The sequence below is a fragment of the Vicugna pacos genome, chromosome 10, assembly GCF_048564905.1.
Source record: "Vicugna pacos chromosome 10, VicPac4, whole genome shotgun sequence".
In the NCBI taxonomy this organism is placed as follows: Eukaryota; Metazoa; Chordata; class Mammalia; order Artiodactyla; family Camelidae; genus Vicugna; species Vicugna pacos.
Genome location: NC_132996.1, coordinates 5277442 through 5292760, shown reverse-complemented (window position 1 = coordinate 5292760; position 15319 = coordinate 5277442). Strand labels below are relative to the sequence as shown.

The 15319-nt window shown below is 34.7% G+C and overlaps 1 protein-coding gene across 4 annotated transcripts in view; it reads left to right on the top strand.

Moving 5' to 3' along the window:
• DYNC2H1 (dynein cytoplasmic 2 heavy chain 1) overlaps positions 1-15319 on the top strand; it is a 265953-nt gene that overhangs the window by 51472 nt on the left and 199162 nt on the right. For all 4 annotated transcript variants that reach the window (XM_072968893.1, XM_072968892.1, XM_072968891.1 and 1 more), the window contains exons 30-38: positions 13-132; positions 3466-3616; positions 5430-5635; positions 6824-7006; positions 7609-7791; positions 9604-9827; positions 10581-10696; positions 13117-13316; positions 14100-14364. In XM_072968893.1, coding sequence (XP_072824994.1) covers positions 13-132; positions 3466-3616; positions 5430-5635; positions 6824-7006; positions 7609-7791; positions 9604-9827; positions 10581-10696; positions 13117-13316; positions 14100-14364 — 1648 coding nt within the window. The remainder of the gene's footprint in view (positions 1-12; positions 133-3465; positions 3617-5429; positions 5636-6823; positions 7007-7608; positions 7792-9603; positions 9828-10580; positions 10697-13116; positions 13317-14099; positions 14365-15319) is intronic.

Genomic DNA, 15319 nt, shown 5'->3' with positions numbered 1-15319 from the left:
TTTTATTTTCAGACTTGGTTAAATGATTTAGCCTTGGAAATGAAGCAGACTTTGAAAGAGTTACTGACAGAATGTGTTACTACTGGACGGAGTTCTCAGGGTGCAATCGACCCCTCCTTCTTCCCTTCCCAGGTAAGGGGACCTGTGTCTGGAGTAGAGGCGGGCGTGGTGTCACTGGAAGATCCCTGACCTAGAGGTCGGGCGGCTCAGACAGCCGGCATCCTTGTTCTCCCTTTATCTGACAGTTAACTTTGACAAATCGCTTAACTTCTGATTCTGAGTTCCCTCAGCGGTAAAATGTGAGGGAGGAATTGGAGAGAATGAAGCTCTGCTCTGGCTCCATCAGTCAGCTGTGATTCACATGCTTTCGCGCAAAAGGCTTGCTGACATCTGAGCAGCCCAGGCCAGCGGGGAATGGAGCTGGGAGGCAGAATTGGTCCTGTAGTAGTTTCTGTGTTCCAGATGATTGGTCTGTTGTTGATGGAGGCACAGAATCTGTAACACTGTCCCCCACCCTTCCCACGGACTCATCTGAAGTTGGAGCTGGCAGGAGTTCTGCAGATTTATTGTAGGTCTGAAACAGTCACAGCACTGAACTAGAGCTTTGGCAGGGAGGCGGAGAGCTAGGATGCTGGGTTGGCATAGAGACTGCTGCAGCTCAGTGTTCACAGGAACTCCTTCCTGAAACACGGGGTACTAGATATGTGTTGACCAAACTCACTCTGGTCCCTATTAAAGTCTAGCACTAAGCCTGGGGTTAAGTGTCCTGCCATGTTCAGGGTTTATTTTATTGCCAGTTGAGACTAATACTATAGAATTAGGGTATCAGGAACTTTAGTTTTTAAGGACCATGAAAGGCAGGCACTCACATGTTCTGATTTCTCATAGGAGAAGCTACCCAATTGTTATTTGCTTTTCAGATTGAAACATGTAGTAGTTATTAGAACAAGTTTTTGTTGTTGTTGTTGTTGAGTTGTAGTCAGTTCACAATGTTGTGTCAATTTCTGGTGTACAGCACAGTTTTTCAGTCATCCATGATATACATTTATTTATTTTCATATTCTTTTTCACCGTGAGCTACTACAAGATCTTGAATATATTTCCCTGGGCTATGCAGTATAAACTCGTTTATCTAGAACAAGTTTTTATGTTGGTTCTTTTAAAGCGCAAGAAGTTAAATAGGAAACTTGGAACATTTTAGCTTCTTAGACTATTTATCATTCATATCATTTGGATCTTTGAGCATTTTAACTCAAACTAAAATATATTTTTAAAAAATGTTAAGTTCTTAGAGAAAAGTAATCACCAAAGAATAATAATGCCAGTGCATAGTCAGAGTTAAGCTGCTTTTTGACCTCTGGAAATGTTTCCCAGTACTCTGTGAGCTTCCAGGTAGTATTTAAATTGAGTTAGAATAAAATACACAATATTGAAAAATATACAAAAGTAAGAATTGCACAGTAGTTGTATTTGGGAAATGACAGTTGTATGGGGGAATATACTGGGAGCTACAGGCTAAAGAAAGTTGATGAATTTGAGCCTGAAACTTACTTCTGGGCTCTGAGCAGTCATGTAAAAATGTGAACTACTGAAAACATAAACAGTTCATTATCTACCAAAACAGAATTCTAGTTTATTAGTGGTTGATGTTAAGAAAAATTCATCTCAGAAACATCTATGTAAGAGGATTGGATAGTGTAACAGGATACATTAATGTCTGGTACAGGTTACTGTATACTGTTAATTCAGTTCTCTAAAGACATTTTTATAAGGACCTGAAATAATGTAGAAGAGGCATTTTCTGGTCTGGGAAGGTGTCAGAACGATAAAGTAGAAAGAATCTCACAGACCTTGGTTCAACTCCTCCCTTTGCCAGTTACACTCTTGAGTGATTCCTTTTGACACGTAGTTAAGAGGGTTTAATAATACCTACATGGCAACTCATTTTGAAGGTTAAATCATACAGTGTTTACAGAGCACTCTTAGTGACCATTACATTTTAGGTAATTAAAATGTTGGTGTCTGTTCAGATATTTTAATGATAATGTGACATAAAAATTAGTCAAGATTGTATTGTATCATTTTTGTTAGCCTGTCACAGAAATCATATAGTTGACTGTTATAAATGCACATCAGTATCTCAATTTTTAATACAAAAATTTAGTAGTATTGCCTGAAAGAAAATCCAAGTGAGTATTAGTTTTGAGGTGGCAAGTGAACATTTTCATGTGCAAATTAAAAAGCAAAGTCTTTTCTCAGAAAGTGTATTTGGATTTGTTTCAATGCTTCACCGTATACTTGATTAAAGAACTTGATGAGTTTTGTGCTGCTAAGTATGAGAGATGACTTTGACCTGAAAGTTACTAATTTGCTTTGTCTTTCATTAAATAACCTGAATATGATATTTCTACAATGTCTTAAGTTAGAATACGAGCGGCTTAGTCTGCTCTGTTAAGTTATAAAGTGTATATATAGATGATTAATGAGTCAGTCTGATAGAGGCATTTGACGATTTTTCTGGGTGATATTATCAGAATAAACAATCTGTTCAATAGTAATTGGTCAGTAGGTTTGGTGTTTATGTTTGATGATGGATCATATGTTTAGAGTAAAGGAGGATACTGGTTTTCCTTGTTCATCTCAGAATTGTATCAGAGTATTATAAGTTTTCAAAAGCTGGTGTTTAAATGTATAATTTGCTTTATCAGTAACCTTACTCTATTGGTACTATTATAGACAATCTCAAAGAGTGTTAATATTTCATGTTTTATATAAACATGAAGCTATCTGTCTTGGTCCCATATTTAGTTTCTATTTATGGGTATTAGATTGAAATTGACAGGTACTTTCTAAATTTGCTAATTTAATTTTGGGGGGATAATTAGGTTTATTTACTCATTTATTTTTTAATGGAGGTGTTGGGTCTTGAACCCTGGACCGCAGGCATGCTAAGCATGCACTCTACCACTGAGCTATACCCTTCTTCACAAGACAGATCTTAATTTAAGATAACATAAGGATTTTGAAATTCCAGACTTCAGTAGTATACTGGGAGATTATTTTGGAATGCTACAAGAGTACCCTTTTTTATTAAAAAGAATGCATCATACTCTGATATCTTTGCATCTCACTGGTTGGAAAGAAGCCATTCATGAGGCGAGTCATGGGAAGAAAGTACAAAGGCACTTAGGTTATAATAAGCTGGGTGGGTTCTACGACCTGAAAATGAGCTTATTGAATAGTACGAGAGGAGTTCTGAGAAGTATGCTGGAGCTGCATCACGCAGTGCTGCTTCTACAAATGTATTGCTCTGTTAGTATTTGAGGTGCCAGTAAGACATTCAGGTAGAGAGATCCGGTGTGCAATTGGAAATTTGGAAAAGTATCTTTCCTTAAATTTTAAAAATATTTCTCAGTAAATTCACCTTTTAAAAATAATTCTTCTCTTACATGCTTTATTCTTTAGATATTATGCTTGGCTGAGCAGATTAAATTCACTGAAGATGTAGAAAATGCTATCAAAGATCATAGTCTTCATCAGATTGAAACACAACTGGTGAATAAGTTAGAGCATTACACAAACATTGATACAAGTTCTGAAGATCCAGGGAATACTGGTATGGAAAAATACTCTGTTTTCTGCCTACTTCTGGGTTATTTGAACATTTTTTTTTTGGTATCCTATCTTCATTTATCTATTGTGCTTTTTTGTCTATCAATTATCTATGTTATCTATTTTGGAGATTAGGAATTCCAGTATACATAGATTTATATTATACTTAGAATCAATAATTTACTATTTTAAATAGAATGTAGAAACCTCACCACCATATAGGTTTCTTTATCCCCTTCTTATGTTGTAGTTTGTGCATATTATAAGACATCTGTTTACATTGAAAACTCCATAGGATTATGTTACACGTTTTGCCTTTAACCATCAAACGTATTTTGAAGCACCTGAGAATAGTCTATTATATTTACCTAGATGCTTACCATTTCTGTTGCTCTTCCTTCTTCCTGATGTTCCACGTTTTCTTCTGGGATCATTTTCTTTGCTCGAAGAACTTCCTTTAGTGTATCTTTTAGGGCATGTTTGCTGGCTGTGAATTCTTACAGATTTTCTTCATTTGAGAATGTCTTCATTTCACCTTTATTGTCTTCTGATATGAATTGACTTTTTTTGGTTTTTTGCATGTTGAATGATTTTGGATTATATCCTGGACATTATGAATGTTGTGTGATGAGGCTGAGTCTTGTTTAAGTTTTCTGGATAATGTTGATATTTTCATGTTAGCAAGTGATCTTTTTGGGTTTTGGCCACAAGTTTCGACTAGCTTTCTGTGGATTGTGGTTCCTGTGTCAGTTCTGTTTTTAGAGTCTTTGCAGTTGTCTTCAGATCTTGAGATCTTCAGATCTTTCCCACGTGTGGGCCCCCTAGTGGTCAGTTCTCAAAGGGGCCAAAGTACAAAGGCACTGAGATTATAAACTTGGTGGGTTCTAAGACCTGAAATAGGCCAAGAGGAGTTTCATGCTTAGGAGGAGCTCTCCTGCACAGCTTCAGGCTGAGCCCAGGGGTTCAGAAATACGTTTATAGGGTCGTTTTCACAGTTTGACAACGACCTAATCTTCTCAGTGGTTTTGTGGTCCCTTGGGCTTCTGCTTTGGTCTTCTGGGCAAAAAGCTGAAGTTTCATGCCCTCTTGTCTCCTGCATGCTTTCTGTGACTGCACCCATGTCTTGAGCCAAATGTTGGGAGAACAAAGAAAGAGAAAAAGAGCAACAGGGGTTTGTTGTGCTCTCTTGGGATCACAGCTCCTCTGATCAGAGGAAGGTTTCCTTCCTTCAGAGTTTTAGGCACTTCTGGGTCTCAGCTGCCAGCGCTGTTGGCTACCAGGAGACTCCTTTTCTGCTTTTCAAGCCTGAGCTAGAAGCCTTCTGGAGTGCTCTGTGTCTACACAAGTCTGGGTTTCTGGCAGCATTGGGTCCCGGCCTAGGGATACCAGAGAAGAGAAAAAAAAGAAAGAAAAAGGTAAATTCACCACTGGTTTGGTGGCGCTTCTAATTCTGCCCTTCCCCAAGTTGCCTGATACTTTCCTTTCTCAGAGTCCTTAATAGCAGTTCAGTGCGTGTTGTCCGTGTTTTACACCTACGTTCAGAGGGGGTTTCAGGCTGAGTGTGCTTTCTCCCTTGCATAAGGAGGGGAGCCCCTCTTCTATTGAATTTTGATGCCTTGGTTTTCACACACAAAATTCTTACTTCTTACTGGTAGATTTGTCAGCTTTTTGACTTACATGATATGTATTTACTGTACCATTCAAATGTATGATGAAATTGTCATTTAAATTCATCAAGGAATCACCTGTATTTATATAATTGTAAGGTCCATAAGTCACAGGCTGACATTTTCTTCATTATTTTAAATTGTATACAGAATCTGGCATTCTGGAGCTTAAGCTTAAAGCACTAATTCTTGATATCATTCATAATATTGATGTGGTGAAGCAGTTAAACCAAGTTCAAGTTCATACAACTGAAGACTGGGCTTGGAAAAAACAAGTTAGATTCTATATGAAAAGTGATCACACATGTTATGTTCAAATGGTGGATTCTGAACTTCAGTATACTTATGAGTATCAGGTATGACATGTGGCAGAAATGTTTAATTTTTCCAACTAGAAATTATTTACTTTAAAGGAAATTTGCTATTGGAGGAAAGAGTTATTTTTATTTCAGTTGTAATTTTGAGGAATTTTTTTGTGTTATTGTCTTCCTGTTTCATTATAATTAAAAAGATGTTAATTGGAAAAAATTCTATTTCAAAAAAGTTAAAATAATGGCAGTGTTTTACTGAATTCTCTAAATGTATCTTTTCTTAAAGTAGTATTTATTTATATAGAATTTGAAATATGTCTTTAATCCAAGGAGAAATATGCAACCTCAGGAAACAGTTTGGTTTGTGCCTCCTTATACAAGGCCCAAATTAGTACAATTGAAAATTTGTTTAAATATGTTTGTTAAATGCTTTCAGTTAGTAAGGTGAAAGAATTTTCAAGCAAATAACCTAGCTCATGTAACTTGTTCTCAAAAAAAAAAAAAAAGCCCAGCTGTATCCTCTGCCTTTTTCCATCACAGTGAATCAATCATCAAGATGTATTTGACATTTATGTTAATAAGCATATGTCAGGAGAGTTGCCAGCTGGATCTTTCAAAAAGGAAATGTCCTTGCAGACCCAAATCTGTCTACCTAAATTAAGGAAAAACTCTATAAGCTGCAACTGGGATTAGCATCTGTTTCCCCTAACATTTAGGAGAAATTTTGAGAATTACTTGATTAGTTAAAATTATTAATTTCATAAAAACTTTTCCAATTAATTATACTTTGAAGTCTCCAAAGTAGTTCTGATTTGTGAAGATCATAAGATTCAAGGAAATGATATACATGAATTTTAAAATATGAAATAGAATGATTATCGTATATAATTGTATTTAATCATATTGTAAAGTGTATAATTGTATATAGTTTCTGGATTTGTCTGCCTTAGAGGTATGTCTTTGTGATGTTATCAAGAACTTGAGAGACCATTTGGAAAACCTAACATATCGATTGGGGATGGAATAAAATACATGCTGGAGAAATAGCTAAGTTTAATTCCAGTTTGTGCTTTAGAAAATTTCTTTCACTAAAAAATTCTGGTGTTTTTCTGTGGTAACAACTTTAACCTATTTGTTGCCTTTTAAACTTTTTAACTAGAATCACACAATATGTAATACTTGTAAATGTTGAATAGAACATGAATATTTGAATTTTATATTTCCCTTGTGTAGGGGAATGCTCCCAAGCTGGTTTATACTCCACTGACTGACAAGTGCTACCTCACTCTCACTCAAGCCATGAAGATGGGACTGGGAGGAAATCCGTATGGACCAGCTGGAACTGGAAAAACTGAATCAGTAAAAGCTTTAGGTGGACTTCTTGGAAGACAAGTTTTAGTTTTTAATTGTGATGAGGTAGAATAAATAATTATCAAACTATATACTAGCATGTTAGATGTTTGGAATAGTTTTCACGTATTTATATGAAATGCTCTATTTTTAAATTGCTCTGCTTTTAAATCACTTTAAAACGGAATTTGTTCTATTTGAAAACCACAATGGAGAGAGGTTGCACATAGCGTGGTCCAAAATGTTTTCTAAAGAGAACTATTGCAAAGAAATAATTTGAAATACAGAATGAAGATTTATGTTAGAGTGTAGAAAAGAAATTTTTGTAAGGTGAATAGTGAATAGAAAAAGAACCTTAAATTCATTTAAAATGACCATTTTCAAAACATTTTGTGTAGCATTTGTGTTTTGACTTAAAGAATAACTAAAAATCTTGTGTTTGTTTGTTTCTGTGTACTTTTCAAAACACTTTTACATGAATTATTTTGTTTATTCCTTGAAACCACCCTGGGTTTTGAAAGAGTAGCTATTTAATCTCTACTTAAAAAAGAACAAAAGAGGCACAGATGGGTGAAGTAATTACCTTCTCACTAAGTGACAAAGTAGTAAATTATTATTAGATTTTAATTAATTTTTTAATGAATATACTTTTTATTGTTATTTTTAAGGGCATCGACGTGAAGTCAATGGGCCGAATATTTGTTGGTTTGGTCAAGTGTGGGGCCTGGGGTTGTTTTGATGAATTCAATAGACTGGAGGAATCTGTACTGTCAGCAGTTTCTATGCAAATCCAGACAATTCAAGATGCTTTGAAGAATCATAGAACTGTATGTGAACTGCTTGGCAAGGAGGTATAGAATACACTGGGGATTTAAGGAATTAAAATATTTTAAGACGTTGCGTTACTCATGCTCAGGCAAATATTCCATCTCTACTTCTCCTGACACCCCTGTTTCTAATCTGTGACCAATGTGTTAAATCTTTTTTACCTGTCTCTGGGATGTTTTACCCTTTTCTGGCCTACCTCCACCATTCATTCATCTTCAAACTTTCAATATTGAACAATCCAGTTAAATAATACTTGCTGATGTTGATCGAGTTCTTCGTGCTGACACTCGGCTTAGTGCTTTAATGTATTGTTTCATGTAGTGCTCACCACAGTCCTTTGAATTAGGTACTATGTGTGTCCTTTTTTGTTTTATGGATGAGGAAACTAGGGTTTGATGATTTAAGAGTAAGTAGTGGAGCTGGGAGTTGAAATCCAGGTCTGTCTAATTCTGAAGTTCATGTTTTTGTTTTTTTTTTTAAATAATTTTTTTGTTGTTTATTTGGGGGGATAGTTAGGTTTACTTATTTATTTAATTTTTTGGAGGAGGTACTGGGGATTGAACCCAGGACCTCATGCATGCTAAGCATGTGCTCTACCACGTGAGCTATACCCTCCCCCCAAGTTCATGTTTTTAATCACTATTCTATATGAACTTTAAAACAGTGACCCTCACTAGTCTTCTGTTCTTCACTTCTCCCCATAGGAGATAAACATTCTTGTTACTAGAATATAAACTTGGTTGTGTATGAAATGTAAATTTCTATATATAGTGTATAATGCTAAACACACTGAAAGGTTAAAGAACTGTGATCTTACCCTCTTATCCATAACAACATTTTCACAATACAAGTTTTTCAGGGGAGTCCAATAAGGGGAGACCAATTCTAAGTGGCCTGTTATTTACATAATGTTTAAACTTTCTTCACCGAGAAAAGAGAAACTACTAAGTTTTTAACCCTTTGCTATCAAAATTTATTTTCTTCCCTGTTCGTATTTTTTCATTTCCTCCTCTTAGAAAGAAACAATTATCCTTTCTACCAACCCAGGCTAATCTTGCCACCTGTGCTTTGGAATCTTCTCCCTAGGGACCTTCTCTTCAGCCTTATCCCCTTCCTTCCTCCACCCATTTCTCATGGGCTTTTAAACATACTCACATATTTTCTTTCTTAATAATACATAATATATATAATGATATGATAATATTTAATATAATGAAAATATAAACAAACCTTCATTTAATTCATCTTTCCTTTAAACCGTGCTCTTTTCTCTCCTTGACAGCCAGGTTTTTACGCCGGGTTTTTCTACTTCCTCATTGCTTTTAATTGTTTACACATTCTGAGTCTGATTTTCTATTCTTAAAGCTTTGTTAAATGCTCCTACTAGGTACTTCCATGGTATCTTGCTCTTCACTGTCATAGCATTTATCACACTATGATTGCTTCTAATACTCAGTTGACTCATAAGCTCCAGAAGGGCGTAAAGGGTTACTAACTTTAGTTCGGAGTTGTGTTGTCTCTGCATACCTGGCAAAGTGCCTAATGCAAGGAAAGCTTTTAGTGAGCGTATGTTGAATGAATGAGTTGATGTCCAAACTAGTTGTCATCTCTTAAACTTTTAGCCTCAAAAAACTGATTATAAATGTAGTATGGTTCCTAAGGAGTTTATTATATGTTGAGTAAGGAAATGTTTAGCACATTAGTAGTTATTTTTGGCTAAGGTTTAAGATGTGTGTGAAGAAGTGTGTCATTATGTTATTGAAACTTCTATTGGAAATACGTTTTACATTATAGTTTCAAATACTTGATGCCTATGTTTTAAATTATTATTTCAGGTCGAAATAAATTCTAATTCTGGAATTTTTATCACTATGAATCCTGCTGGGAAAGGTTATGGAGGAAGACAAAAACTGCCTGATAATCTTAAACAGCTTTTCAGGCCAGTAGCCATGTCTTGCCCAGACAATGAGCTTATTGCAGAAGTTATTCTCTATTCAGAAGGCTTTAAAGATGCTAAAGTATTGGGCAGAAAATTGGTAGCTATCTTCAGTCTATCCAGGTGGGTTTTCCTGTTTTAAATATTTTTGTATTTTGTGGTTCCAGTGATTAATCATAGTTATTAGTGACCATTTTCCACATCTGTCCAATTTACTTATTCAATAATATTCATGTTGGCGATTGTACTTAAGGTGTTGATTGGAAAGATTTTAGTTTTAGTTGATAGGAAAGGGTTAGATTTTAATTTTAGAATAACATGTGACTCAGAACTATTTGTTTTCATAAATACTGTTAATTCGATTTCACTTTTTTTCTGCGAAGTATTTTTATTGGAGTACTCCAGTTAAGTGATACTCACTAATTTACCACTCAAAACCTACTGTTCTTTGGAAGGAATCTTTCACAATTTTTCCTACGTGTGATATCTAGTATTAGAGATTGACTTTTAGCTTCTTTGGGCAACCTAGAATTCTGGTCTGTATCACGTAAGAGAAGGAAATAGAGTATCAGGGATTGAGAGCAAAAGGATCAGTTAAAGACTTGAGGAGTATAAGTAAGAGGTAACGATCATTTAGTGCCTTCAATAAGATGATTAGCCAGTTCATGAAACGTTTATCCTGATCCTTGAGAACCATCCATCTTTAACGTTTTACTTGAGTGATCTTTTTGTGTTGACTGGTTCCTTTTTATAAATTAATGTAATATTAGGACTTATTTCTACATGTTAATAGTTATATTCTGTATTTCTTTTAATGTAACAAAAAGAATTTCTTATGCTACTTGATGCTTTATGATTTCCATGTCTTTACTTAAGGGAACTTTTGACACCTCAGCAACATTATGACTGGGGTTTGAGAGCTTTGAAGACAGTTCTGCGAGGAAGTGGAAATCTTCTTAGACAGCTGAAGAAAACTGGTGTTAAACAGGAAGGTATGATTCATTACCCCAATTATAGTCCAAATTTTTTAAAACAAGTTTTAATTTATTTGTAGATTTATGCAAAAGTTATAAATATAGTATATAGGGTTTCTGAATACTCTGCCCCCCCATATATATATTTCTCCTATTAACATCTTACATCAGTGTGGAACATTTATTAAAACTAGTGAACCAATATTGATACAATATTTTTAAATACACTCTATAATTTATTTAGTTTCTCCCTGGTTTTTACCTTATGTCTCATCATAACTTTTACACATGCATTAAATATTAAATATTTGTAGTATATGGAGGAATAGTTTAATTTACTTGTCCTCAGTCTTTAATGTGCATTAGAATCACCTATAGGCTTTTTAAAAGATTGTTGGACCCAACCCACAGTGTTCCTGAATTGGTAAGTCTTAAGTAGAGTCTAAAAATTTGTCTAGTCTTAAACCAAGAACAAAAACCTTAGAAACACATAGGGATTTTCTCTTTCATAGCATACTAAACAAAATTACCCTTCAAAGAAATATCTTAATATGATTAAAAAAAACCTTTTAATATGAGAATATGTTTAGATTCACAGTAAAGCTGCAAAGTTAGCATTTCCTTTTTTTTTTTGTCTTATTTGCCATGGTACATTTGTCAAAACTGGGAAACTGAGGCTGGTCCGTTACTGTTTACTAAACTGCAGGCTTCCCTTGGATTTTACCTGTCCTATCATTAACATCCTCTTTCTGTTCCAGGGTTGAATCTCGGGTGCCATGTTGCATGTAGTTGTCATGTCTCCTTAGTCTCCTCTGCTCTCTGACAGTTTCTCAGTCTTTTTGTTTTCATGACCCTGAAAGTCTTCAAGAATGCTAGTCAGATACCATGTAGACTCTTCCTCAGTCTGGGTTTTTTCCCCTGATGTTTTACTCACGATTTGACTGAGTTATGAACATTTGGAAAAATACCACAGAGGTGGAGTACCCTTCTCGTTACATCATTTCAGTGGGTACATACTAACCATGTAACATCCCTGGTGATGTTCACCTTCGTCACCTATCTTAGTGCTTGCCAGGTTTCTCTGCTGTGAAGTTACTGCTTTCCCCTTTCCCTGCTCTGTTCTTGGAAAGCCATGTACTAAATCTAGCTCACCTTCAAAGTGTGGAGGTAAGGATTAAGCCCCACCCCTTAGTGGGGAGAGTATCTGCATGTTATTTGAAACTCTTCTGAAAAGATTTGTCTCTTCTTCCCCATTGATGTGTTTATTAAATCATTTATTCAGATAAGTATGGACTCATGTATATTTTATTATACTTTACCACTTTTTTTTCCTATGTATATAGAGTGATTGCCCCTACCCATTGATGTGTGTGTGCCTTTATGAAAGGCTGAATATTCAGTCTCTTTAAATTGCTATTAAAAATTAAGTTTAAAGACTATGAAAATAAGACAGCATAGGAAAGAGGACTATGTGAAATTACCTATTTGGACTTTGAATGATCAAAATATGCATCTTAAAGAAACTACTTTAGCTCTTTTATTACCTTGGCATATGCCGAGGCAGACATAGTTGTTTGGTGAAGTACTTAGATTACTGTGTTTTAGTCATCTGTTTCTGGTGATTTTTAAGAAATGCTTAAACTATACCTGTAGTAAATAAAGATGACTTATTCATGAGTTCAGTGCTTAAGTAAACTCTGGTACAGCCACATACAACATACAAATACTAAGCAATTATAGAGGAATACCAGACTAAAAATAATTCTTGCCTTTATATATATGTTTTATCAATCAGCAGCTAATATCCTTGAAAAAATAAAAATCTGGCAATGTTAGTATTTACATTTGGTTTGAGAATGGTTTTATGAACCAGTTTTGAGCAAGGCTGATCAAGGATTGTTGCTCAGTTTGTTAGTTTTTCGTTTTAGGACATAAAATCTCTGGGAGGCAAATATATTGGTATATTTGGAAAGATAACCTGAATCTGGAGTTAGTTGATCTGGGTTTAAATCCCAGCTATAATATTAATACTGTGCTCTCTCAGATAAGTCATTTAAATCCTTAGACATTAAATGTTCTCATATGTAAAATTGGAATAATAATAGTAATACTTCCTTACTTTATACAGTTGTTGTAAAGATTACATCAAAATGGTAAAGTACTATGCAAATAAATTTGATAATGATTTTTATTATTACATAAATTCTGGGTATCCTGGGATTCAAACTCTGGAAAAGAGTCCATAATTCCACTGAGTAATACTTGTTTCTCAGCAGTCAAAAGATAAGTAAGTTTGCCACTTCACGTGATAGCATATGTCTTTAAATGTTACTAAATTCTAGTGCACCATTTAATTACTAATGATGCATACCACTTAAATGCTTCCTATAGTTCTTAGATTCCTAACTAATCATTTTAAAATGAAACTTTTTCTCTAGTTAATGAGAGTCATATTGTGGTACAAGCGCTGAGGCTTAATACAATGTCAAAGTTTACATTTGCTGATTGTACTCGGTTTGATGCGCTGATTAAAGATGTGTTTCCTGGAACTGACTTTAAAGAAGTAGAATATGATGAACTGAGTGCTGCATTAAAGCAAGTCTTTGAGGAGGCCAATTATGAAATCATATCCAATCAGGTAACTGTCAAGAACATTTTATAAGGTTTCAGTCCTTTCTCCTGGTTAATTCCTTGTTAACAATCCTCATCCTTTATCTTTCAACTTAAATCTTACTCACGGGAGCCTTACTTAATTTTCAAGTTCAGATGAGGTCTCCTTGCTGTGTGCTTTCATTACCAGTGTTAAATATGCACGTTTAATGTTTAATTGCATATTTGATTAATATTGATTAGTAGTCTTCATGAATGGTAGGATCCATGTCCATTTTTGCTTACCATTTTATTCCTAGTGTCTGTTACAGAGCCTGGCACATAAAGAAGGATCCATCATATATGTTTTTGATAGTTGATCACATGTGATTTAGTTTAACTTTAACAATTTCTTAGAAATTCATTTTAGTAAGTCTTTTTTTGCTGCAGCTCAAATGCATGTTCAAAATGAACACTTTTTCCTCAGGTTTTTTAATTTTTATTTTTCGAGAGACAGGATATAAATAAATGAATTAGTAAAGTGAATAAAGTATGAATATATTTTATTTGAATGAATGAGTGAGGACAATAGTGAACATATTGCATTGTCAAATAACTTGGAAATCATTTTTGTGTCTTTTGAAGAAGTACTGGATTTAAAGATTGCATTGTAAATATGTTCAGATTTATTTAGGTATTTTATTTATCTTCCACTGAAGAAATCAAAAACTTAATTTGTATGTTTGAAATAGAACAACTGTTACAGAATGAGAGCAGAACTGTATATGATTATACACTATAAGTCAAATATGAACATTTTCTTCTCTGCTAGATCAAGAAGGCTTTAGAACTGTACGAACAGTTACGCCAGAGGATGGGAGTTGTTATTGTTGGTCCGAGTGGCGCTGGAAAATCAACTCTTTGGAGAATGTTAAGGGCAGCACTTTGTAAAATTGGCAAAGTGGTAAAACAATACACCATGAATCCCAAAGCTATGCCTAGATATCAATTATTAGGCCATATTGACATGGATACAAGGGAATGGTCTGATGGTGTTTTGACAAATAGTGCTCGCCAGGTAGTTCGAGAACCTCAAGGTTAGTCTCTGTTGTGTGATTTTATTGCCTTTCTTAAATAACTTTTAGAGGATGATAGGACTTGTCTGTAATGCTATCCTTTTCAAGACTCATACATGACCATAAAATGGCATCTAGTGACCTACATTGGTATTTTACTTTTTGGATGGGCCAAAGGCATGCTGTCTTTTTGACCTATATTGTATAGCAATTTTTATTATAACAGAAAATCAAAGTAATCTGGGTGATCTTTAATTCACAACAAGATTAGTTTACTGAATAAATGTACAACCTTTGTTTGATTGCTGAATTGATCTTATAATGCCTCATAAATAAGATGACAGATTTTTATTTGGGGTTAAAATTGGTTTGTTTGTACAAACTTACCAGTTTGAATACAGAATTTTGAAAATATAAATCAGTAGACTTCCTGGTATAAATTTTTTGACTTGATGTTTACGAGAATTTTTGGTGAGAATCTGAGAAGACAACCTATTTTTTGTTAGGTCATAAATTAATTAATAGTTGTTTTTCTAAGCCAGTGAGTGAAAGGTTTAGGATTCTAAGACACTGGAAGGGATTTTCATTGTAGTCTCTTCATTTTCAGTGTAGTCAGTGATATCACACTAAGTGAAAGCCAGATAGTACCTGTATTTTTTTCTCACACTTCTCTTCATGATATTTTCCTCTTTGAATTATTTCGAAGGTTCAGGAACAACTTGCAATCACTTTGATTTTAGGAAGGAGGATTTAAGTTTGTTTTGGAAAGACTTAGTGCACAACTTGTTTGCTGCTTCTCCCCTTTGAAGTCACCTTTTTATATATCAAAGAAATTTGACTGTATTTTATTGTCATTTCCCATGTAGGGCACTGAAGAGTAGGTATCCCATAGTTTCTAAAAGTGCTGGCACATAGCAGGCGTTCATCCATTCTTTTGACGTGGTGGGAGGGAAATATCTGAAGAACATCTCACACG